Source organism: Crocodylus siamensis, chromosome 11 (assembly GCF_052110815.1).
Source record: "Crocodylus siamensis isolate JL-2025a chromosome 11, ASM5211081v1, whole genome shotgun sequence".
In the NCBI taxonomy this organism is placed as follows: domain Eukaryota; kingdom Metazoa; phylum Chordata; order Crocodylia; family Crocodylidae; genus Crocodylus; species Crocodylus siamensis.
The window spans coordinates 66,777,058-66,802,953 of record NC_143405.1 but is presented as its reverse complement, the minus strand read 5'-3'; the positions used below and the strand labels follow the sequence as shown (position 1 = coordinate 66,802,953).

Genomic DNA, 25,896 nt, shown 5'->3' with positions numbered 1-25,896 from the left:
CTGTGACCAGAGCTGCTGGAGCCCTTGCTGGTGGGAGTTCTGCCTGATTCGCATGGGCCAAACGAGCCCCAAGAATGAGAATCCTGGAAGATCCCTTCAGAAAAACACAGTCCCCAGGTGGATTTACATTCCTGTGCTGTCTCTTGGCTCTGCCTCTCCCCGTGCTATAATGTTTGAAGAAGACTGCAATTACACACAGGATGCAGCTCTTTCCTGTGTCATGTTCCCATAATTGTATGTACATAGTGGTGAGTGCTCTTCCATTTCTTATTTGGAAGCATCTCTCGATAGAGAGTAAATTACCTTTCTGGTATTCTGTCCGTAGCCTCATTACCTAACACTTGCCTGCACTGAATCGCAGCTTTCCTTCTTCTGAGCAGGGCTTCTGCAGCCTTTTGCCAGCAGAATGTTTTGCACTTGATTTTGAACTGATATTTTTCGCCACCATGCGGTGGAAGTGTGCATCATCACTTCAGATTAGCAGCAGCTTCCCATGAGCGCATTGCTTTTTCAGTAGCTGCGTGTAGGAAACAAAAAGCCAATCTGATTTGCTCACACCCCTTGCCGGAGTTGGGAGTTTCATTGCCACGTTTTTGTAATACAGAGTGCCCTGATTCCCCCAACTGTACCAGAAGTGTGCAGGACAGTTGGAGCTTCCCTGCATGTACCGGGATATAGTTTGTGGAGCTGCCTAATACTTAGCTGAGTGGGACAGAAGTAGGCATCCAGGCAGGCAAGGTACGTTCAGTTGCTATTTGGAAAAGAGATGAGAGAAGGAGAAGGTGAAAGTGTGAGACGAGGTCACAGTTACATTGACAGTTGCTGGGTACAAGGCCCCAGAAGTAAAGGGAGAAGCTGGGCACAAGAAGCGTCATGGACCCAGAGAGGACTGTCACGGAAGGTTTTGAAACCCAGCAGGGAAAAGTTGTACTGGATTTAGTGTGAACGGAAAACTAGCAGAGGAGCTTGAGAATGGGCAGAGTGCAGTTGGGTGGCCCGGCATGTTTCTGACTCTTCTCCCCACCTTCCTCACACCCAGACCCTGCTTTGCATAAGGGGAGGCAGCGCCCGGGTTGGTACCCACTCAGGTGTTCTGCCAACCACTGGTTTATCCTGCAGCCCCAGACCTTGCATCCAGACCACCTAGTGAAATGGATAATGTACCTTGGTGCCCTGAGTCTTTTCATGCCGAGTTGACTTTGTTGAAGAAAGAGACTGCTGAGGTGTTGGCAGGTGCCTGACACAGGGAAGTTCATTGTGGTATTGATGGGTTTTACTTCTGGCCCTTTCTGCAGCCCAGAGTCTGTGGAAGCTAGTCCAGCTGTCAGCGAGAAGAATGTATACTCCAGTCATGGCTATGGGGCCACGCACAGGCACAGCTATCGAGGGCTGCCATATGCAGTGAGTACTTTCTCTTTCATCTGCAGTGCTGCGCCAGTCCCTTTCAATGTACTCTGCTCATCCTGTCCTGCTACAGCCCCTTCCCTGGCTGTTTGTCACAGAGCTGCATGTTTGTTCAGCCTCTTCTTGGGCAGCAGCACTTGGTGGCATTCTGCTATTCGGACTGCACCTTGAGCAGTTGTTGCTCCCAAGCCTCCATATGTGCTGCCGCCAGCCCACTGTAAGTTCTGTGGCCAGGTCCCCTGGTTCCTGTGATGTGTGCAAGGCAAGTGGGAGATTTGGTAGCACCACCTTTCAGTTTAGAAATGAATGAACTCCTAGTGCAGCACCTGTCGCAGTGGACTGGCACTGTCTGATGCCAGGTTCCACTTTGCACTCTATAGTCAGCATTCAGCAGGGTTTGTGCTGACAATGCATAACTGACCAGAAGTGGAGGAAGGCTGGGGGGAAAAGTGGGAGACAGCTTGAGATTATAAGATAAGTGTACTGTTCCTCAGATGATTGGCAGTGAAATAATCAATGCTGACATTTTGATTGCTATCATAGATTTCGAACTTAATAACCTGCTTACACAATAAACTGTCACGCATGCCACTCGTGTTGCTTCTGTCTGTGTGCAGACATAGGAATCTAGGCCTCAGGCTCACATTTGTTGCTCCTGGTACAGCTGGGCACTGAGCAGGTTGTGGACTTGGGCCTGAGGCTTCTGAGCTTTGATAAGAGTGTTCAGCATAGTATTGATGCAGGTGTTTATTTCCAGGATCATAACTATGGAGCCCCTCCTCCTCCAACTCCCCCAGCCTCTCCCCCCGTCCAGACCATCATCCCTCGTGCAGAACTAAATGGCCTGCACTCGCCTGATGAGGAGAACTCTGGGGACAGTGAGAGCTCCTCAGAGGCAGAGTCTCTTCCGACTTGGTGTCACTGCAGTCTCTCCCAGGATGGCTTTCTCATCAAGTGTGAGAAGTGCAGGTAAGTTTTGGTGCAATGCAGAGCTGGACAGCTTCTCTAGTGTTGACTTCAACATCAAATGAAGTATCATGTTTGGGTTAGGGGATGGACTTCCTGTTGGTAACCATTATTTTACCTGGTATTGACCTCCTCCTCTGTGCTCTCAGCCCAGCCCAGCAAGTGCTAGTGGTATCAGGACTGGAGGCGGGGATGTTAAAGCAGTGTTATCATGCTGGGCTTCACTGGGGGCATGCATCTTTTGTCGTCTGCTTGCCTTGCAAGTGGCTTAATCCTTACAAAATCTGCTTCAATTGTGCATCCTCCTTTGGCAGAGGAATGAACAGGGGGAAGGTGATTAGACTTCGTCGCCGGAAGCAGGACAACGTGTCAGGTAAGTTCAAGATTGTACTGGAAATACGAATAGTGCGCAGGACAGAAGGTTCTTTGGTACTGTCGTGCAACTGTTGTAGTCCCCTCTAACTGATCAGCGCTCCCTGTTTCTTTTCATAGTAGCAGGGGCATTACTTCGAGGTGGAGCTTGACAAGTTTATGAAAAGATAATGTAATAAGCTAGGACTGTTCTTGTAGCAATTATCAGTCTTATGTGAGGCAGATTCAAGTATTGGGTAACCTCACAGTAGTGTTAGAAGGAAATTCAGTCTCTGTGCAGGAGATGTTCAGTAGTCCCACGCTTCTGGGCTTCTGAGCGTCTGTCAGGGCCAGGAAGAAAAGTTATTCACTGGATTTTTATCGCAGCTAGAGTAGGAGTTGGCTGGGGTGTGCATGTGCTGCTGCAGGTATGTCTGCCTCCAGGTACCTAAGAGTCTTGCTTATGTATTCAGGGCTAAGCCAATTGTTAGATTTGGGGTCAGGGATGAACCTTTCCTCCAGGTCAGGTTGGCAAGGTCTGTGGGCTTTTTTGCTTCCTCTTTAGAATGGGACATGGTTCTCGATATAGGATCATTTGTACTTACATTAACCTAAAAAATTCCCTGTTGGCACCATCGTCTGCCTTGCTCTTTATCTGTTGTACGCTGTAGGCCTTGATTTCAGTAGGATGTCATGTGGCTGGGGGGTTGCAGGAGGGGCTTTGGATAGGGAGATGATCAGATCTCACAGACCCTTTTCTTCCCCCACTGTAAGAACTATGAAACTATGAAACTTAAGATGCAGTCAGTTCTGTTGGTAAAGAAAGACCAAGTGCATAACAGTGCCTTCCTCTGAGCTGTCAAGTTCAGTGAGCAATGGCTGGACTTGTGTGCTCACTTACGAATGGGAGCCGTGCACTGCTGTTGTCATCTTGGGCTGAGAGGACATGAAGACAGGCTGTGTTCTCTGGAGTAGAGAGAAAAGATGCTACTATGACTCTTCTTTGTAGGTGGAGATAGCAGCGCAACTGAGAGTTGGGATGAGGAGCTCTCGCCCTCCACAGTGCTGTACACTGCTACACAGCACACGCCCACAAGCATCACCCTGACTGTCAACCGGGTTCGCAGAACCAAATCTAAGAAGAGGAAGAGGAGCACAGAAAAGGCTCGCACTGCACCAAAGGCCAAAAAGATCAAGGTACGTGAGACAAGGCTGAAGTGATTCAAACCAGATGCTGAAGAGAAGTAATGCGAGCAGGCTGCGCCATTCTCCAGTTGCTGGAGGCCAAGCATCAGTGAGCCTCCCCTGATTATGCTTGGGCCAAGGATGGCCAGTCTGTGGCACGTATGGCACAAGTGACACGGGCAGCCTGTGTTTGTGGCACATGGTAGGTTGGGGAGAGGAAAGGCGGCATAGGGTGCTAAAACCAGAGCAGCAGATCAGGCAGGGGAACAGAGTAGGAGTGATGCTTGGTGTGGGGTAGGGCTAATATGTGGCATACCTGCTAAGGAAGTGGGAAGTTCTCATCCCACCACTTATTCTTTATGAACTGCTTGAGGACACCCCCCTCAGCCTTTACAAGCAGGCTTATTGGTGATTCCTAGCCTGTTTTCCAGAGCTGTTGGTTGGTAGTCTGAGGGTTTTGGCTCAGCTCTGAATTGTTTCCCCATTCTTCTTGCTGTCTTCTCAAAGTTCAGGAGAGCCTCTTGAAGGTCTGTGTCTGCCTGTGGCTGAGAGGTCATTGGTGGTGGCAATGGGATGAGGATTTAGGGCTGCAGCACCTGGTGGGGTTGGGCAAGGTTCTTCAGGACTGAGCTGATTCCCCCAGGGGTGGTGAAATGCAGTTATTTGCAGGGCAGCTCTGTTGCGGTGGTGCAAAGCAGTTATTTGTGTCTTTATCACCAGCAGCTACATGCAATATAATTTGCTCCCAGACGAGGCTTGGAATTGATCTGGAAGCCACAGTGATTATAGAAATAAATGTATTAGCTAGTATAGAGTGGCTGGCAGCCGAAGCCCCTTGTGATCTTTAGCAGTTTTAGATTAGCTAGCTGATTCTGTTTTAAGTGTTGCTGACTATATAGTCTTTACCAAGAGGCAATTCTGGGCCTTCCTTCTGTCAGGGCAGTTTCGACTGTTGAGAGTAGTCATGATGTGGACAGTAAGATTTTGTCTTTTTTGGGTCAGGAAGCCTGGTAGCAGAACTTCCTTCAAAGATCTGCTGGAATCCCTCTCTGGGACAATCTTGCTCTGCCTTAGCCCTGATGTAATCTCCCTGGGTTTCTGCCTCCTTGAAAAACTGTGATCTTTGAGCACTTTGGTTGGGGTTGAGCTGAATGTTTTAAGCAACACCTGATTGCAGTGGGATCCCGGGGCTCCCTGGTGCACAGAACACTCACGCGTATCGCTCTTGTTTTGTGGACAGGCCTTTCGAGAGGGCTCCCGGAAGTCTCTGCGGATGAAGGTGAGTAGAATGGGATGCTTGCATTGCGCTCTTATTTCTGCTTGCAGGTTCCTTCTGGCCTTGTTTTGCCTGGGGGTCTGGTTCTAGCAGCGTGCGGTGAATAAGTCTCGCCCTTCCCTGCCACCGCAAAGGGCCCTGTCTGGTATGAGTCTGAGAGGAATTTCCCATCAGCTGGTGAGCTGTGTTTTTGCCTGAGAGGGCTCATCAGATTGTGCTCTAGGTGAACCCCATGCTGCCCTCTAGGATGGGGCTGATTAGTGGTAACTGTGAGGGAAGAATTTTGAATCGAAGATGTAGAAATGGGTCATGGTCCAGTGGCTGGGGGTCAGCTGTCCTATGATATCAAGGGTTCTTCTAAACTTTTGCTCAGTTGGCTGTTTGAGACGATGCAAATGAATAGTATTGGAATTCCCAACAGAAATGGTGTCATTCCTCTCCATGCTCCATGGACAGGAGTAGATAAACATAGGCCTTTAGACTTCCTGACGCAGCACTGGCACTATAGCTGGGAAAGGCAGGGCAGGGGAAGACAGGAATATCCTTGTATCTCAACAGTCCTAGAAACCTAGGGTTGCTGTAATGGGACCATATCAAGGGTCCCTCAAGTCAGCATCTCTGCTCTTACCACAGCCTGATGATTCAAAGGAAGGTGCACAAAGTCTGGTACAGTCTCAGTTTGTCCTAGGCATTTAAATGATCCCCGTCTTGTCATTTCTGAGCTTCTTGCAATCATAAAGTTAGAAATAAATCCTCATGCCCCTTATTGTGTGTCTGATCTAAAGGGTATGTATGAGTTGGTGTTGTGGTATCTGAGACCCAAAATGTCCCAGCCCATTATGAATCTTGCTGACTCTTGGCAGTGAGCTCCGTAGACGAGTTGTATAACATAAGACTATTTCCATTTTATCCACGTTAAATCTATTGCCTTTCAGTTTCATTGTTTGGCTCCCTAACTACTATCTTACAGGAGTGGGTGAGCAGGACTACCTGACTATCACTTTTCATTCACTTGCCATATGCCTTTATCATGGCTTTGTTCATTTCCTCTCAGAACTTACAGTCCCAGTCTTCTGCATCTCCTCTCATGCAGATCTCTCTTCCATGCCTTGGGTCACTTATTGGTTGCCTCTGTTGTTAATCCAGTTGTGTCTGGAGGCCTTGATAAGGATCAGGGCCTCCATGTGGGAATTGTAGAACACGGAGACGTGAGCAACGGTCTAGTTTAAGACCAGAGGCAAGAAGTCAGTATGACAAGAGAGTGGAAGAGGGAGGGGTGACAGGGTAGCAGCAGCAAATTTGCCCCTTTCATAACTGGATGATGGACACAGTGGTGATGTTCCAAGCCAGAGTGAAGTGTTTGTTTATATGTTATTATTTGAAAATGCCTGTCTACTTCTGATTCTAACCCTGTCTGTGCTGTTCTCCTTCTCAGTTCCCTCTCTGTGTTGAGTTTCCCTTTCTAAGCCTCTACCCAGCTATGCATTTTCACTAACCTGTTTCTCCTTATTGTAAACATTAACTCTTATGTCCTCCTTGTTGTGGTTGTGGGTGACGGAATGAGGGCAAGGTGAGAGAGGATATGGACAAGCAAAGAGTGGGCAAGGGGAAGTTGTAGTCAGAAGACTGGTGAGGAGAACATGGCATGTACCTCGTTGTGGCCCATCTAGTTTCTTTCTCCACGCAGGAAGACCCAGGGAGGGATCTGGCATCCCTTGATATATTTAGTTTAGCTTATTTGCTGGTGTATGCTGACAGGGCTTTCTTCTCACTTCCACTCTTGGGTGGCATGGGAATGCCTGGGTGGATCATAGGGCAAGACTGCAGAGTCATCCCCTTCTGCCTGTTTTTCCTGTCCTCCATCATGCTTCCCTCTGCTTTTGCAGTACCTAGTCAGTCAGCAAAGAATCATCCCAGTCGTAGTTTGCCCCTGGCACAAGGTTATCCATGGCTCCTCATGCAGCAGTTTTATGGTATTGGCTAGGGAAAAGTCTGGGAGCAGTGCCCACCGAGTAATTGGGAGGGGCTTCAGGTTTGGTCATGGGGTCACTTCCTAGCTCCGGATCAGTCTCCGTTCAGTGTTTCTCCAGCAAGCCCACCAGAGCTCTTTACGTAGGTCTGTTCCCAGCACGTGCTGGTCATTCACCCTTTGTTGTTTGGTGCAGAATTCTCCTTCTGAAGCGCATGCCCTGGATGAGAACACAGCTGAGGGGTGGGAGAACCGGATCCGGCTCTGGACAGATCAATATGAAGAAGCCTTTACCAACCAGTACAGTGCTGATGTGCAGAACCTCCTGGAACGGCACCTGAGCTCTCACAAAGACTATGTGGGCAAAACTGCTATGCTAGACACAATCAACAAGACAGAACTGGCCTGCAATAACACTGTTATCGGGTCTCAGATGCAGGTAAGAACCAGCATGGATGCGGGAGGGGATGAGGCCGACCTACAGGGACCTAGGTTCCAGGGCGGGTCAGAGCACCAGAGCTGGCAGTGATATTATTTCAGGAGCAGATGCAGAGGAAGGCAGGTCTGAGTACAGATGGGAGAGGTCAGCAGGGCTCACGTGACATTAGGCTGAGGGTTTTATCTCTTGGTTCAGCCTTCCAAGGTCTGTTTGCCAGGGAGTTGGAACCCTCTGTGCAGATGGGTGCAAGCGTCTTCCTTGCTCGGCTGTGCCACTGTTGCTAAGCAGGGGGGCGTTTGCTACCTGCCTGGGATGTATCGTATTTTCTGCTTTGTGCCAAGGGCCACAGATCTGTTACCAGGGGGGTGTCAGCTGTGCACAGCTTGGGGGCAGAACCAGACCTGTCAGTCACTGGCAACCAGGGGAATCCCTTGCCTCCAGTTTTGTCCATCTCCACAGCAGCTAGTGGCTCAGCCAGCCTTCCCTGCCTGCATGGCCTGTCTGCCAAAGAGTCCCAACCCACTGCAGATCTGTAGATGCTTGTGTGCCTCAGTCTGTCTCTGCAGTTCTCGGGAGCCCCAGGCCTCCTTTGCTGTTTTGGATTTGGGGAGACTGGAACCCTCTCAGAAGAGGAAAGGGGCCAATGTCGGGTGGCCCAGGTGGGGATGGCTTGCTCTGCAGCCTTCTCCCCACAGGAAAGGAAATGGCAAGATTAGGAAAGGACCGAGTCTGGAGCATACAGTTGTTTCTGCAGCCCCCCTGAGGGGCGTCAAGCCAGAAGGGCAGCATACCAAGCAGAAGGTCACTCCTTAGTCCCTCTAGCTTGTGTTGGCAGTCAGGCCCCTAACTGCAGAGCTGAGATGCTCCTCCTCCTCCTCCACCTGCTTACCACCTATAAGTTTATCAGGGGTGACCACCAGGATCTGGGGGAACGTCTGTTCACCAGAGCGCCCCAAGGGATGACGAGGTCGAATGGTCACAAACTCCTGCAAGACCGTTTCAGGCTAGACATAAGGGAGAATTTCTTTACTGTCCGAGCCCCCAAGGTCTGGAACAGTCTGCCAGCGGAGGTGGTTCAAGCACCTACATTGAACACCTTCAAGAGTAAATTGGATGCTTATCTTGCTGGGATCCTATGACCCCAGCTGACTTCCTGCCCTTTGGGCAGGGGGCTGGACTCGATGATCTCCCGAGGTCCCTTCCAGCCCTGATGATGTCTATGAAATTACCACTACCCATGGAAGGGGAGTCAGGATGCGGCACAAATGCCACCCGCACCAGAGTGCAGGAAGGGACACTTTCAGGGCACCGCTTCTAACAATCCCACCCCATCACCAGGATGGCCTGCCGAGCCCAAGTGGGTCCTGTGAAGTAGAAAAGAGGAAAGTTCTGCTGAGACCATCCTTGAGAGGACTGGAATGGCCTGCATGGGGAGGGGGGAGATAGAAGTCCAGCCCATTAGAGGGCTTACTCTTTCAAAGTCACCTTTGCCTCCAAATGCTCATTGCCCCTTCCCTGAGTAGGGGTTTCACTAAACACCAAATTAGTGCTGAAGGCAGGGCAAGGTGGCACCTGGGAGACATACTGGTATGTCCAGATCAGTGCTGCTTCTGCACTTGCCTTCACAGAGCATAGCAGGACAGAGCAAAGCAGAAAACCCCAGGCTTTGGATGTTCTGATTCTGAAAAAGCATGGGGTTTTTTTTTTTCAGGCAAGAATGCATAGAACATTGTGATGCTCATCCCTTGCAGCCTGGGCAGGTGTAACAAGGGTGGAGCTTTGGTGCCAAAGATCAGGTTGTCTCCTCCAGTTGCTGCTAAGCCCCAGGATCCTGGTTACTCATCCCAGCTTCTGCTGAAGGTGCCATCCCTGCCTTCCACCTCCTTCTCCCAGCAGAGCGGGGACAACCACCTGCCTGGCATGGGAGAACTGTCAGGCAGAGTGTCTTTCTACCATACCTTCCCTCCACACCCATTTTATAAGTCAAGAAAGTTCCTCTGTGTGCACCAATCGCAGCATAACACAAGATCACTGCTCTCCCTAGCCATGAAACATGGGGTTTGTGGCCATGGCTTTAAGCAGCAGCAGAGCAAATTTGTATCAGAGTTCAAAAGAAACTTGCTTCCTGCAAGAGCAGTAAGACTGTGGAAAAAGCTGCCCAGAGAAGTCACGGAATCCCTTTAACTGGAGGTTTCAAGACAAGATTAGAGAGCCATCCTTAAGAGCAGCTGGTGCTGCATCTGCGGAAGCAGTTGGACCAAAGAAGCCTCTTGGTTACTGTCAAGTCAGTGATCACAACTGAAGGTACCTACAGCTGCTTCCCCCGGTGGTTATGGAGATGTTAAGAGCATTAAAAACTGCCGTTCACTAGGTCAGGCCATAGGACCATCATGCTATCACAGGATGGTGGTGCTTGTGTCAGATGCTCTGGGTGCACCTGAAAGTGGTCCTAGCCAACAGCACTTGTCAGAGACCTCCTGGACTATGCCAGGCGCAGGTGGGCAGATTGCTCTGCGCTGGCCCAGTGTATGGAGCTGCCCATGCTGCATCCACCAGGTCCTGCGCAAGTGTAGTCCCTGCCTCCCAATATCCCCCAGCCTTCTGGAGCTAGTCATGAGATTGCTGCCTCGACAGGCCCCCCCATCTCAGGAGGCTGGGGGGTACAAAGCTCCTCCGCCTCTGAACCATCCACCGCCACCAGCTCTACACACTCTTGGTCCACACTGTCCATCATCCTGTCCTTGAGTCCTGCCTTGACAGCGAGTGGTGGGGCACCCACAGCGAGGGCAGGGACACAGGTCCTTGGTGGACAGATCTGTACTCCACCTTGATCCCACAAGCCACCAGGGACCCCAGCTGGCGCCTTCTGTAGGGAGCAGTCTCCACAGGCGTGTAGCTGGAGTGCTTTACAGACACCCTCGACACCTGCCCCTTATGCCAACAGAGGGAGACCCTGGCGCACACCTACCTCAAGTGCGCCAGGTTGCAGCCTCTCTTCTGCCTCCTCCAGAACCTTCTACTGAGGTTCTGGCTGCACTTAGTTTCATAGTTTCTAGGGTCGGAAGGGACCTGAGTAGATCATCTAGTCCAACCCCCTGCCATGGTAGGAAAGAGTACTGGGGTCAAATGACCCCAGCAAGATGTTCATCTAATCTCCTCTTAAAGATCCCCAGGGTAGGAGCCTGCACCACTTCTCTCGGAAGCTGGTTCCAGACCCTAGCCGCCCTGACCGTGAAGTCGCGCCTCCTGATATCTAGCCTCAGTCTACCCTCTGCCAGCTTGTGACTGTTATTCCTGGTCACTCCTGGCAATGCTCGGGGGAACAGGGACTCCCCCAATGCCTGCTGGTCCCCCCCGACTAGTTTGTAACAGGCCACTAGATCCCCCCTCAGCCTTCTCTTGTGGAGGCTGAACAGGTTCAGGTCCCGTCGCCTCTCCCCGTAGGGCCTGCCCTGCTGCCCCCTGACCATGCAAGTGGCCTCCTCTGGACCCTCTCCATGCTGTCCGCATCCCTCCTGAAGTGTGGCGCCCAGAACTGGACGCAGTCCTCCAGCTGCGGCCTGACCAGTGCCACATAGAGGGGGAGAATCGCCTCCCTGGACCTGCTGGAGATGCACCTGTGGATGCACGACAGGGTCCGGTTAGCCCTACCAACCATGGCCTCGCATTGTCGGCTCATGTTCATCTTGGAGTCAGTAATGACTCCAAGATCCCTAGTTGGTGGGGAGGCTTATAATTTCCGTGATGGGCAGAAGCCCCTGATGCCATGGCACGTGAAATAGGTCTGTGTTGCACAGGGGCAAAGAGCGGATGCTGGAAGGCACTGAACAGGGTCTGCCAAGGCGCTTTCTGCTGTGTTTCTCCTGCTTGCAGCTTCCACCATTTAGGGTCTAGGACTTTCTGCTGCAGAGGCTGTACACTTAACTCCCATGCTCAATAGCTACTGATAACCCTTTCCTCCAAGAATTGTGCAGTCCCTTTGTGAATCTGGCTAAGCTCTCAGCTTCCACAACATCATCTGGCAGTGAGTTCCACACCTCAGTTATGGCCTGTATGAAAAAGAACTTCCTTTTGTTGGCTTTAAACTTGCTACCTACTGGTTTATTGTATTGGGGTAGAGAGTAAATAATAAATCCCTAGTGACTTTTTCTTCCATTTAGTATTTTGTAAACTGTTCTCATGTCCCCCCTCAAGCATCTCACCTAAGCTGAACAGGCCTGGCCTCTGTAGTCTCTCCTCGTATGAAAGCCCCTGCATCCTACTTATCATTCTTGTTGCTCTTCTCTGGACCTTCTCCAGTTCTTCTATATCTTTTTGGAGGTGTGGGGACCAGAACTGGGTAGAGTATCCAAGGTGTGAATGTGCCACAGATTTATAAAGGGGCATAATGACACTTTCAGTTTTCCTTACAGTTTCCTTCCTAATAATCCCTGACATGCTGTTTGTCTTTTTGATGTCTGCTGAGCTGATGTTTTTAGCAAACTGTCCACAGTGGCTCTCTGATCTCTTTCTTGTGAAAGAGTTCTCCTCTTTTACCTGTAAGAGGGGGTAATCGCCAGTAATAAAGGCCCGTCACAGGTGGGCAAGCCAAGACATCATCGCAGCCTGCTCCTCTGAGCATGCAAACGCATAGAAGGCATCTGTTTGTCAAAAATAGATAAGCAGGCAAACTTGGCGTGTCATCTGCCTCCGTGAGTGCCCTGCATGCTTTCGCTGCTGGGCTTCCATTGGCAGGTGGCGTTGCAGGTATAATCCTGCTGAACCTGAAGCATGTGTGGCGCACGGGTTTCTCTCTGAGCCAGGTGCTTCACGCAGGTGTGTTGATGCTCGGCCCCTGGGGTCAGGTGTTCAGACAGATCACGTTCTCAGTGGCACACCAGGAACCTTGTGGAGGGCAGAAACTTTTCAGAGTCATCAGCGAAGTTGACTCGCAGTCCTGGCTCCTAGCAGGCATTACGGAAAGAGATGTAAGCCGTTTGACGAGTCGAAGCAGTCCATAAATGACAAGGAAAAATGCCTCTTTGCCCAGAGTGCAGACAGGGTTATTAGCTGCTCTCTGTTGTCCTGGCATGCACAGGCTTGCCAAGCAGGTCTCGGGTGTTAGACCACAGACGGCTAAGGCGTACCTCTGGAGATGAATTTCGCAGGCGGCTTTGTCCTGTTCCCAGGGTCAGTAATCCATGAAGAAGCCACAACAGGAATTAAATCCTCTCTCCTCCATTTCAAATCGGAGCGTGACAACTGTCCGCTACTCCCCTTCTGATTTCTAGCCTCAGAGAGCTGGGGACAGGCAGAGCTTTGAGGTGGTGAACTGAATTTTGCAAAGTTGGTCAGGGTCTGTGTTGTGTGTCTTTCCTTTTCCAGTTCCCTCCAGGTGGATGGAAGAGTGTGCAGAGGGACACTGTGTGCTTGTCTAGTGACAGAAGTTGTGGCATTTAGGCCTGAATAACCTAGCACTGGCAGTGTTGCACGGAGGAGGTCTGCTATGGCAAGATCAGTCCTCCTCCTGGAACCAGACAGGCTTCTGATAAATATTTGAACAAATCGTAACTGTTCTCAGGATGCATAAGAGAAGTCAGCAGGCCTCTGGTTGTGGCAGAGGCCATGGTTTAACTGCCATGCTTACTCAGGGAAACTCAGCCATGAGCGCTTCAAGGAGAGATTTTTCTTAGTGTACAAGTGTGTTCAATAAAGAGAATTGTCTGTAATAAAGTGTTTTCAGCACGGTCAAGGAATGCTGCCATACACATCCCAACATGACATGCTGTCTTGGGACATAGGCCTTCATCTCGCCTTATTCTTTATACAGCAATAACTAAATTGAACTTGTGCAGAAGGCAGTGGGATGCTGCTTAGCCATTGCAGTAGACCTTCCCAGGTCTACTTCCAATTGGGTGAGGATTTTTTAATGAGGAAAGTTCAGAGTTTTCTTCAGTAAGACCCAGTCTTGTGCTCTTTGTTTGGCTAGCTACTCTTGACAGCTATCATGACATTTTTCCCCTTATACATTGAAGCAAAGTTGTTGATTCAGTTGAGATCAAAACCGAATCCTTAGGAGGACTGACAAACTGGGCAGGCAGGCCCGTCTCCTGTATGGAGCTGTATGGAGACAGGGACACAGCCCTCGGCCTGGAAAGTCACCAGAAATTCGCCAGGCTCTGCCCACAACCATCCTGCTTCAGATGGCCCTTCATTTCCCCACGCCTTTGTTGTCCTTTTGTAGGAAGGTAAAGGGGATGTTTAGATGTATCCTATCTTGTAATGAAGTCCATGGTTAAAGAAAGATTTTGCTGCTATATGTAAGAAAAGAAAGAACTGTCATGTACTGGGTCAGGCCATAGGTCTACCTTGGCCAGTATCACAATGGCAGGGACTGGGTGCTGGAAGGGAGAGTGAACAGGGTCTTTTTCCACTATTCTTCTCCCACTTTCAGACTCTGGCATTTAGGGGCTGGGAAGTTCTGATTCAGAGGCCACGTAACCCTTTTTGAATCTTGCTAAATTCTCAGCTTCCAGCGCATCGGGTGGCAGCGAGTTCCAGGCCGTGTGGGGGAGGGAAAAAACTTCCTTTTAGTTTTTTAACTTACTACCTACTAGTTTCATTTTATGAGTGCAAGCCCCTGCCAGAGTCCTGCTGTTGTGAATATCCCACGGTAATGGATCTGTGTACCTTGCCACTGAGACTGGTTAATGTTTCCCAAAAAAATCCTCTTTCTTCAAGTACTAATGTCCACAGATCCAGCCTCACCGGAGACAAACAAACAATCCACAGCGAAGATAGAAACTGCCAGCCAAAGTGCTGGGCTTGTCAGGTGGATTCGCCCATGCTCTGCAAAAGACAGGGATGTGCATCTTCCTCTGAGCATGTTTCACCTGATCTGTAACGTGGGAAAGACTTGAGGCATCCAGTCTGTGGAAGGGATCTCAGCCTCAGAGATGCTCAGGAGGTAGGGTGCTCTTCTGCCAGTGACTGGCAGCCCTGGTTCTGCCTCCAAGCCACAAGCAGGCTGAAGTACTCTGTATAATGAACCTGCTTAGAGTGTGTCAGGTAAGCAAGGTTACGGTTCCCTACTTGGCTGAGCAGGTGTTGTCTCATGGCTGCTGTCTATAGGCAGGTGTCTGTGTTGGGATATCCTGTGTACTGAGGTGATCAGAGCTCACGTGCTGGTACTGGCAACAGGCTTGTTCTCATGTGGATCATAGAGCAGCCACAGGGCTGTGGCCCAGGGTTTGTTCTGCATTCCCATGCACTGTTCTGGTCTCCCTTGCAGTTGCAGCTGGGGAGAGTGACTCGAGTTCAGAAGCACCGGAAGATCCTGAGGGCAGCAAGAGACCTGGCACTAGACACACTGATCATTGAGTATCGTGGGAAGGTTATGTTACGGCAGCAATTCGAGGTCAATGGGCATTTCTTCAAAAAGTAAGAGTACGATGCAGTGACCAGTGGGGCATGATTCACTGGGCACCTTGGCAGGAGCGCACCCTGCATCAGACTGTGGGTGCTACTGGGAGGGGCTGGCAGTGGTACCGCAATGCAGGCAGGTCTGCCCATTTCCAGAACACAAGCCTCTTTGGGCTAGGTGCCTTGTCATGAGCTAGGAGCTGCGTCACCCCTGGATGAGCAAAGCGATGGGAAGGGGTCCTCTCTGTGCAGTGCCTTTGGGTGTGGACACACAGTACCTTTTGTCCCCTTGAAAAGAGGAAAGTTCCAGAAGGGCACGTGCTGTTACATGCGATGAGCCAAGAACAATTCAAACAAAACTGGTTCAACTTTAACACTGCTTTGTCCACGGTTAAAGCTGGAAGAGGTCCCAGTTTACCTGTGTCCACACCCTGTAAAGCAGGGGGTAGTGGCCATGGCTGCGGTGGGAATTGGGACTGAGGGGTTATGAGAATTTCTGCTGCTCCCCCAGGCCGTACCCCTTCGTGCTGTTCTACTCCAAGTTCAACGGTGTTGAGATGTGTGTGGATGCCCGCACCTTTGGCAATGATGCCCGGTTCATCAGGCGTTCCTGCACACCAAATGCAGAGGTAAGCCTCCAGCTCCCCTGAGTGGAAGTGCAGGTCTGGAGTGCACAGACTTCATTGTTAGGCTTACTGGAATCACTTACGCAAGCATCCGGGTTCGGAATGAATTCAACAGCCCCAAGCAGTGCCAGTAAAAGAAAAGAAGGGAGAACACCCCTCCAAGGGCTGCATGGCTCTTAGGCTGGAAGCAAGGAAAAAATAGGTCGGGGAATGCAGAGCCTTTCTCAGGAAGGAACAGCTCCCGCTACAGCTTCCCCCTGGCCAGGGCTTGGGAATTGGGCTAAAACAGGAAAAGGTGGAGGATAAGCGAGGTCAAGGAAAGTGGTAATTGTAGTGTGGCAGGCAGGAACTCTTCTGGGGAGGAGACCTCCACCCTCTGGACACAGATCACATCTCTTGTGGAGACGTCAGTCTCTCTCTCTGCTTTGTTTCTGGAGGTTCGTCATGTGATTGCTGATGGAATGATCCACCTATGTATCTATGCTGTTGCCACCATTGCCAAGGATGCAGAGGTCACCATTGCCTTTGACTACGAGTACAACATCTGGTGAGTGCCTCCTCACCCAGAAACTCTGCACTGCTCTCTGGCCTGGATATCTTCCTTTTCCTACAGCCCCTTCCTCACTTCCTACATTTTGCTCCATTTTCTACCAAGTTGCACTTTCCTGGGTTTGTATCTCACCTAGTTATGCTGCGGTCTTCTGCAGCAGAGGCCGGAAGGTGGCAGGGTCTCTGCTTCGGAACAAGGTGTGACCCGTGGTAGGGGATACTTTGAATATCCCTGTTGGGGTATGAGAAGTGGAGTGATGCTGATATGTTTGTGTCTTTGGAGCAGCAACTATAAAGTGGACTGTGCATGTCACAAGGGGAACCGGAACTGCCCGGTACAGAAGCGAAGCCCGAATGCTGCGGAACACCTACCTCCACCTGTGCTAGGCACACTGCTTGGGGCAGAAACACGGCGTCGGAAAGCCCGTCGGAAGGAGCTGGAGATGGAGCAGCAGGGCATCGCGTCTGATGAGAACAGCAGTCAGCAGGCCGAGGAGGTTCCCGAGGGACCCGCTGCAGCCAGTGACACTGAGGTAAATTCCCTGACGACTTAGCGTGTCAGAGGCATGGTCACTCCCGAGGGAGAAGTCTGGTACCAGAGGCAGAGGCCTGTCCTTGTATCTTACCTTAGTGGGATACCACTTAGTGGGTAGTGGGATACCCTGTAGGTTTCATATGGCCTTATTTTCATGTTGTGGTTGTGACCGATGTTGCTTTTCAGGCTGCAGACAAGGAAGAGAAGCAAGAGGAGAAAGAGGAAGCTGCAGATGAGCAGGGAGCCTTGGCACACAGCAGACGGGCAAGTACCTCTTCCACTCTGATCTGAGTCTTGCATTTTGGTGACAGTTGGAGCAGGTCCTCCTGCGAAGATGGGTTGCTTCTCTTGTGTTGTGTTTTTGAACTCGGAGCAGCCCTTGCCCATTGACAGAACAGAAATACCCTCTGCATTCCCAGGATGCCCATGCACAACAAGCGGGGGGACTGAATTAGAGAGGCTGTTCCAGAGCTAAAACTTTCCATCAGCAAACCCCTTTTTATTTTTTTAAATTTAGTTTTGTCCTGTTCTTCATCTTTGGCAGGGACCGCATCCAGGCGGACCTGGATAGGTTGGAGAAATGGGCGGATCTGAACAGGATGCGGTTCAACAAGGACAAGTGCGGGGTGCTGCACCTGGGGAGAGGGAACCAGCATTATGGTTATAGGTTAGGGGCTGCCCCTCTCGGCAGCACACAGGCAGAGAGGGATCTTGGAGTCAGGACTGACTCCAGGATGAATATGAGTCGCCAGTGCGACGAAGCAATAGGCAGAGCCGACCGCACCCTGTCCTGCATCAACAGGGGCATCACTAACAGGTCCCGAGAGGTCTTGCTCCCCCTCTGTGCAGCGCTGGTCAGGCCGCAGCTGGAGTCCTGTGTCCAGTTCTGGGCGCCGCACTTCAGGAGGGACGTGGAGAACCTGGAGAGGGTCTAGAGGAGGCCACTCGTATGGTTGAGGGCCTCCATGGCCAGCCCAATGAGGAGAGGCTGAGGGACCTGAATCTCTTCAGTCTCCACAAGAGGAGACTGAGGGGGGATCTTGTGGTTGCCTACAACCTTATCAGGGGCCAGCAGCAGGGACTCGGGGAAAGTCTGTTCACCAGGGCCGCCCTTGGGGTCACCAGGAACAATGGTCACAAGCTGAGGGAGGAGAGGTTTAGGTTGGATATTAGGAAGAACTACTTCACAGTAAGGGTGGCCAGAGCCTAGAATAGGCTTCCCAGAGAGGTGGTGCTCTCACCTTCCCTGGAGAGGAGACTGGATAGGCACCTGGCTGGGGTCTTATGACCCCTGCCACCCCCAGTGCTCCTTCCTGCCCATGGGGTCAGACTAGATGATCTGTCCGGATCCCTTCCAACTCATTGATTCTGTGATCTTCTTTTGAGAGCTAGTCCTCCTTCCTAGTACATAAGCACCTCAAATAAAAAAAAAAAAATGTAGGTGACTCTCACATTGTTCTTCTGCTTTCCTCCTTGGTTGTAGTCTAGCCAAGCATGCACACATTTAGCTATGTTAGTCTTCCTTCACATTTTAGTTCTTCTGGTGCCCTGAGCTCATCTTTTTCTCTAAATTCCCTCCAGCACAGCCCTTATGTAGCTACCTAATACTCCAGGTTGAAGATTGTCCATACAGTGTTATCCATATACATTCAGATTATTCATGCTTTATTGGGCATTATTGTGTTAAAGAAAATAGTTTGACATGTTTCTCTCGGTACTTTTGGAGTCCTCAGGAATTCCCCATCTCTTTTAATAGTAGGTCCTGTTTTGTCACAAATACCTGTAAAAGTTCTTAGTCCCCCAAGACCTCGATAACACACCGTTCGTACGCTGGTTTTGCTACCCTCTTACTGCAGCCTTCACTGATATAATTTATGGTATGATTACTCTTAATCTTCAAGCCTTTGAGGAACCCTTTGAATCAATGCTGAAGTCTACTTGTTTTCCTTGCCACTCTTCCAGAGAAGTGGTAGTCTGTTTGTTGTAGCATCTGGGGTGGTTTTCTGGATCATAAAGTTTTCTGCATAATTAAGAACTGTTTATTTTATGTATGGACATGGGATGGACATCTCCTGGGCTACATTCTTGCCAAGGACTAAAGACAAAAAGAAAAATGTGTGTAGTCTGTAGCGGCTGTTCGTTTTCCACCAGCCAGCAGATTACAGTTCAAAAGCTTGGACTTTTCATGTGCCCCAGATGCAGCCTGCCTTGGCTGTTTACTCAAGCAGATGGGTTTTGTAGCGAGCTCAAAAGATCATTTTGTTAAACTGGGACTACAGATACTGAATTCCAGGGTAAAGAGTCCTCCATGGTGAAAGACCTGTGACATGGTTATGCCAAGTGATCAGTCAGAGATGCAGACAAAGTTTTGGGGATTAAATAAAAGCTCCTCTTCTTCCTAGCGTAAGGCCAATTTTAAAGCCAGGATGTTGATCTCTTTGGTGGAGACAATCATATTCGAGCAGTGTTCTCTCATTATGAAATATTTCAGGGTCCCAATAACTTGCAATCAATCCCCTCTTCTCTAAGCTGGTCTCCCAAATCATTCTTTGTTTTCTTTGCTTGCACTTAGCACCAGAAACATCTTTGATTAACTTGTCTTTAGTACTCTCAAGTCACAAAACTTATTTCCAGTGGTATCAGACTACTTGTCCATTTGGTCCTGACATGAGCAAACCCCTGGCGTCATAGTGTCATAGAAAAGTGAGGCTAGAAGGTCATCTAGTTCAGCTCCCTGCCTAAGATAGGATCAGCCCTGTCCAAACCGTCCCAGGCAAACCATAATCTAAACTCTACATAAAACTACCCTCAGCCCTGACACAACGCAGACCTCACACCTATACCTGCCACAGGTAAAGCAGGGGAACCACGGCAGCCAATGTCCTGCTTCTCTGAAATGTTGTCGATATATGGCCCCCCGAGGTCCCGAGTAGAAGGTCATGCCCCCCACTACTGAGGAGGGTAACCCCCACCCATCCGCAGGTCTGTACCTGTCTGACCGTGGGGTAAAATTCCTTCCTGACTGCAAATGTGGTGATCAGTCTGAACCTGAGTGCAGGGGCAAGACTCTGGGTGTCTTGCCCCTGCAATATTATTTAAATATTGTTTCTCCTTCAGGGCCTACCTCATGTGCGCCTACCTTTTTATTTATCTTCCATTTATAGTTTCATAGTTTCTAGGGTCGGAAGGGACCTGAGCAGATCACCTAGTCCGACCCCCCTGCCATGGCAGGAAAGAGTACTGGGGTCAAACGACCCCAGCAAGGTGTTCATCCAACCTCCTCTTAAAGACCCCCAGGGTAGGAGCCAGCACCACTTCTCTTGGAAGCTGGTTCCAGACCCTAGCCGCCCTGACCGTGAAGTAGCGCCTCCTGATATCTAGCCTCAATCTACCCTCTGCCAGCTTGTGACCGTTATTCCTGGTCACTCCTGGCAGTGCTCGGGGGAACAGGGACTCCCCCAGCGCCTGCTGATCCCCCCTGACTAGTTTATAACAGGCCACAAGATCCCCCTCAACCTTCTCCTGTGGAGGCTGAACAGGTTCAGGTCCTGTAGCCTCTCCTTGTAGGGCCTGCCCTGCTGCCACCTGATCATACGAGTGGCCTCCTCTGGACCCTCTCCATGCTGTCGACATTCCTCTTGAAGTGCGGCGCCCAGAGCTGGACGCAGTACTCCAGCTGCGGCCCCACCAGTGCTGCATAGAGGGGGAGGATCACCTCCCTGGACCTGCTCGAGATGCATCTGTGGATGCATGACAAGGTACAGTTGGCCTTCCTGACTGCATCCCCACGCTGCCGGCCCATGTTCATCTGGGAGTCAATGATGACCCCCAGATCCCTTTCCGCCCCCGTGCTGACAAGAGGGGAGTTCCCCAACCTGTAGGTATGGTGCCGGTTGTTCCTCCCCAGGTGCATCACCTTGCACTTGTCTGTGTTGAATCCCATCCTGTTCTCATCCACCCACCCTTGTAACCTGTCTAGGTCTGATTGTAGCCTGTTGCTTCCTTCTAGTGTGCCCACATCCCCCACATCTTAGTGTCATCAGCAAATTTGAACAGGGTGCTTTTTACCCCCTCGTCCAAATCACTGTTGAAGATGTTGAACAGTGCGGGCCCGAGGACCGAGCCCTGGGGGACCCCACTGCCCACGTCCTTCCAGGCTGAGAAGGACCCATCCACCACCACCCTCTGGGTGCGGACCTCTGGCCAGTTGGCGACCCATTTGACTGTGTGGGTGTCTACACCACAGCCCCCAGTTTCTTAATGAGAACGGGGCGAGAGACAGTGTCGAAGGCCTTCCGGAAGTCCAGGAAGACGATGTCCACTGCTACCCCTGCATCCAATGATCTGGTGATCTGATCGTAAAAGGCCACCAGGTTGGTCTGACAGAACCTGCCACTGATGAGCCCGTGTTGGTTTCCCCTAAGCATGCAGTCCCCAGCTGGCCCCTCCTGGATGTGTGCCAGAATAATTTTCTCAAACAGCTTGCCTAGGATTGAGGTAAGACTGACTGGCCTATAGTTTTCCCAGGTCCTCCTTCTTCCCCTTTTTGAAGATTGGAACCACGTTGGCCCTCTTCCATCCTCTGGCACCACACCAGAGCACCACGAGTGCTCGTAAAGCCGTGCCAGGGGTCCTGCAACGACCTTGGCCAGTTCCTTTAGAACTCTAGGGTGGAGATCGTCCGGGCCGGCTGACTTGAATACGCCCAGCCCCTCCAGAAGGTCCCTAACTAATTCCTCACTAACCCTTGGCCCAGGTGTGCCTCCCCCGGGGCCCGAGGGGGGCCCAGCAGGGAAGTGACTGTTGTGGTCCCTACTTAGGAAGACGGAGGCAAAGAAATCGTTAAAAACGTTGGCTTTGTCGTCCAGTGTGACGACCAAATTTCCCAACGCGTCCTGCAAGGGCCCCACATTACCTGGAACCTTCTTTTTACCCCCTGTGTATTTAAAGAAGGACTTCTTATTGTCCTTAATCTGAGAAGCTAGTCCTAATTCCATCTCTGCCTTGGCCTTCCTGACTGCCCCCCCCCACATCCCTGAGCGACCGCAGTATAGTCATCCCTGGTGATGACCCCTTCTTTCCATCGGATGTACTCCTCCCTTTTAGCAAGGAGACATTCCCTTTTGGTGAGCCACGGAGGCTTGTGTGCCCTCCTGCTCCCTTTGATCCTCATTGGGGTTACCTTCCTTTGGGCTTGGAGGATCGTCTCCTTGAGGAGCGACCTGTCTCCTTGGACACCTGGCTCCCCTCCCGTCTGGGTCCTCAGTGCTTCCCCAACTATCCTTCTTAGCTCATTGAAGTTTGCCCTCCTGAAATAGGGCTGCTGCCTTACTGCCGGCCTTTGCCACCTTGCGATGGATAGTGAATCCCGGCAGGCGATAATCGCTGTCGCCCAGGGGGTCGAGCACCCGCAGCCCCCTCACCAGGTCATCACCCGTGGCCAGCACTAGGTCCAACAAGGCGTCTCCCCCGGTGGGGCTGTGCACCTCCTGGGTTAGGTGGAGGTCCTGCACTCTGGCCAAGAACCGACGTGAGCGGTCAGACGTGGCTGACTGCTCTTCCCAGCAGATGTCCGGGAAGTTCAGGTCCCCCATGACTACCACATCCTTAGCCTTCACTACCTCTGTGAGCTGACCGAAGAAATCCTGGTCAAGCTCTTCCCCCTGGTTGGGAGGTCGGTAGTAGACTCCCACCGTTAAGTCTCTTTCCCCTCGACTGCCTTGTACTCTAACCCAAAGCACTTCAGAGTGCCCCTCCCCTGGCTCCTTGCTAATTGACGAGGATGTGTATTCCTCCTTAATGTAGAGCACCATGCCCCCACCACTCTTTCCTATCCTGGCCCTCCTGTACAGCCTATAGCCCTTGACATTCACCGCCCAGTCACGCGTTGTGTCCCACCACGTTTCCGTAATCCCCACTATGTCCGGGCTGGTGTCAGCTGGCAGGAGGGTGAGTTTCTCCTGCTTGTTTCCCATACTATGAGCATTTGTGTAGAGGCACTGTGGAAGTGTGTACTGACCCCCTAGTCCCAGCATTGCCCTGTATGTTCCATTTCTGCTCCTGAACCAGAAATATTTGCATGTGAAAATAAGGCAACTCAGCAATGGAGCTTTTACTTTCTTTTCCACCTGTCTAATAAATATCTCCCCCCTCCCTCCTTGCTTTGGCCTTCCACTGCTGACCTAGTTCCAGCTAACTCATGTCTTTGTCTGCCCCTTGGAGTAGCAGCCTTTGTCTTCCTTTGCAGCATAAGGCCCTTGTCCTCTGGGAATCAAAGTATCTTCACTTTATTTAGGTCTTCTTGGTCTGGGCATCATTGCTTCGGGACACAAATATCACTTGCCCTTTCCCTTTTTCTCTCCATCAGCCTCTGATACTTGTTGTTTTCTCTACCTTGCCTCTTCAGTCTGTCTTCTCCATCTCATGCACTTTAGTTATTCAGACCAGCATGTGTGTCCCTGATAACTCTTGCGTTACGTTTCTGAACCGTAAGCATAGGTGCCACGTAGCCTAATGTGGGCAAGCAACCCTGCTGCCCCTGGTCACTGAGCAGACGTGTGAGGATGCTGTTCTTGCCCACAGAGCTGATCTGACCCTTTCTTTTGTGCCTTAGTCCCGGGAAGAGAGGAAAGTGGAAGCCATCATGCACATGTTTGAAAACTTGGAAAAGAGGAAGAGGAGGCGAGAGCAGCCCTCAGACAGGAGCAGCACAGACACGGAGCTTCCTGCTAACCCTGAGGCCTCTGAGCTGGAGGAAATAAAAACAGACACTCCTGAAATTGAAGACAGCAGCCCAGCGTTGAGTACAGCCCCTCCAAACATTTCCAATAGCAGCAGCAGTGTTGGGGTGAACACACGGAGGTCTGCCCAGGCAGTGGTAAGAGGAGGGTATGGATGTTCTGTAGCTTCCACCAACCCCTGCCCCTTGAGGCCTTTTAAAGGGGTCATATCTGAGCCATGGGGCTTTACCTTCTTTAATTCAGATAGTCCGTGGGCTGGGTCTGGCCCGTGGAGTGGGGGTTTTGGTGACACGGGGCTTTACCCAAGTGGCTCTGCAGCTGGGCAGCAGAGAGAAGGAGCAACAGCAGCAGTGGCTGGGTGCTAGAGCCGGCCCACCTAAGACCCGAGATGCGTCATTACAACCTGCTGTCGGGAAACCTCCATCTTAGTGCATTGAAGTGACGTCCAGCTGGAACAACAAAGTATTTGCTTCTAAATGCTTGTTGGCCAATTGGCCGCACGTCTCCCATGTGGGAGCCGGAGGCATCATCTGGGATTAGATCTCTGCCCACAAAGCCCACAGCTGGGCAGTTACTTGCTAAAAGGAGGCAAGCCTTGTGTTGCTTTTTCCTGATGTGTCTCTGGCTGAGACTGAGATCACGCCTAGCTATGTCAGTCCGTAGGTGCCCTTTCCTGCAGATGGGGGGAGTCAACTGAGGCACAAACGTGATTTTTTTCCAGCCTTTCCTAGGTATTCTCAGAGCCATTGCCCTGCCTAGTGCCAGTAGGGACCACCTCATCGGCACCAGCGCGTAACCCCATCGTTCCTCACTTGTGTGTGCAGAAAGAAGGTGGGAGGGGGAAGGAGCCATAGAAGTGCTGCGACTGATGGCAGGTTCGTGTTGTAGGATGCAGTTCCAGAGAAGCTGGTCACTAAACCAGCTCCAGCCAAACCTTCCAGGCCTCGTCCCAAAAGCCGCTTTTCCCGGTACCGGACTAGTTCAGCACAAAGGTTGAGAAGGCAGAAGCAGGCCAGTTCCCAGCAAGCTGAGCTCTCCCAAGCTGTTCCTGAAGAGGGAAGCAGTGTCAGCTTGTTAACCACAGCAGACATCAGCACCACAGAATGTCCAGGAGAAAACAGGCACCTGGTGGGGCCTGACCCAGCTGTGATCCTGCCTGTGGGTGCTCAGTCCAGCCGGGCCACAGGGAAATACCCCAAAACTAAAAAGGTAAGTGGGGAGCCAGACTCCTACACTGGGAGGGGCTGGGTGCTGCAGGGCCCCTCAGACGGACTGGGAAATGGAAAGCGAGTTGTGGGAGGCTCGCAATTGATCTGATGCGTGGAATTATCCTTCTTGGTTGTATTACCATTGCAGCTGGGAGCTCCAGTCGTGGCCTAGGGCCCTGCTGTGCTGGGCGTTGTACGAACACGGAACAAAGACGTTCCCCTCCCCAGAGAGCTTATAATGGAAGTATCAGACAAGAATACGGAAAGATCGATGCAGACTGGAGCCCAAGAAAACAGCGACAGCTTGGGTCCACAGGATGGGCAGTGCCCTCAGCACACAGCAGCAGCCCAGCCTCTGTCAGGGTTTTGTAGGCATGAAAGCAGAGGAGGGATTTGAAGGAAGACACTGAGACAGCTCTGTGGGTGTTCACAGGGAGCTTCTTCCCAAGCGCGAGGGCAGCGTGGGGGAAAGTATTGAGTGGTGTGTTTACAAATGTGATGCCAAAGGCAGGAGGGAGTAGATGCCTCTCTGCTAGATAAAGTGATAAGTAGGGTTGAGGCAGGCTGTGAAGCGCTTCAGAAGTACACGCAGCACGTTGGGGAGAGAGAGAGAAAAGGGGGAGCCTGGGGGAGGGCCTGTGGAGCAAGGGCGATGAGCTGAGAACTGCATACCTCCAAACTGGTGCTGCCAAGGTGCTTTTGTCAAGGCCAGGGCCAGGGAGGTTTCAGTAATCGGCAAAATGCTGAAAGCCTGGAGGAAAGCTCTAGTGATGCAGCAGGACGGGAAAGGCTGTGCCGGAGTGGCTATGCAGAAAGAGTCTCCAAGCCTTAAATGTAGCTGGGATGGGAGCACATCAGCAGAGGTCCAGACTGAAGAGTCCCAAGCCACAGGCTTGAATAACTGGTGGAAGTGATGGCCAGTACAGAGGCATTGAGGGGGCAGGGATGGAGGAGTGGGGGCTCTTTTTGCCCTCTCGAGCTGAGATAGACACCTGCTCCTCCATGAGATGCTAGAGGTGCAATGTGGATTCTGGTCTGGAGCAGAGGTCTGAGTCCGCTGCTTGGTAGTGGTAACTGAATGTGTATTTACAAGTGAGATTGCCGAGAGATGAGTGCAGGGGGAGAAGAGAAGGGGACCAAGGACAGCCCCGTGGAGTGAGGAGGAGAACCAGGAAAGAGGGGAGTCGCAGAGGCCAGGGCAGGTTGGAGGAGAACGTTTCATGAAGAAGACGGTGGTCAGTTGTCAG

The 25,896-nt window shown here is 51.3% G+C and overlaps 1 protein-coding gene across 6 annotated transcripts in view; it reads left to right on the top strand.

Annotated features, from left to right (window-relative positions):
• The window catches only part of SETD5 (SET domain containing 5), an 83,279-nt gene that overhangs the window by 32,138 nt on the left and 25,245 nt on the right, over nucleotides 1-25,896 (top strand). For 3 of the 6 annotated variants that reach the window (XM_090021658.1, XM_090021657.1, XM_090021656.1), the window contains 13 exons: nucleotides 1,296-1,401; nucleotides 2,162-2,373; nucleotides 2,685-2,743; nucleotides 3,731-3,918; nucleotides 5,147-5,185; nucleotides 7,348-7,590; nucleotides 14,861-15,009; nucleotides 15,503-15,620; nucleotides 16,055-16,164; nucleotides 16,453-16,699; nucleotides 16,888-16,965; nucleotides 23,315-23,578; nucleotides 24,330-24,650. In XM_090021658.1, coding sequence (XP_089877784.1) covers nucleotides 1,296-1,401; nucleotides 2,162-2,373; nucleotides 2,685-2,743; nucleotides 3,731-3,918; nucleotides 5,147-5,185; nucleotides 7,348-7,590; nucleotides 14,861-15,009; nucleotides 15,503-15,620; nucleotides 16,055-16,164; nucleotides 16,453-16,699; nucleotides 16,888-16,965; nucleotides 23,315-23,578; nucleotides 24,330-24,650 — 2,134 coding nt within the window. Of the gene's footprint in view, nucleotides 1-1,295; nucleotides 1,402-2,161; nucleotides 2,374-2,684; nucleotides 2,744-3,730; nucleotides 3,919-5,146; nucleotides 5,186-5,226; nucleotides 5,360-7,347; nucleotides 7,591-14,860; nucleotides 15,010-15,502; nucleotides 15,621-16,054; nucleotides 16,165-16,452; nucleotides 16,700-16,887; nucleotides 16,966-23,314; nucleotides 23,579-24,329; nucleotides 24,651-25,896 lie in introns of those variants that run through there. The other 3 variants (XM_090021655.1, XM_090021659.1, XM_090021660.1) reach the window with 2 other exon arrangements.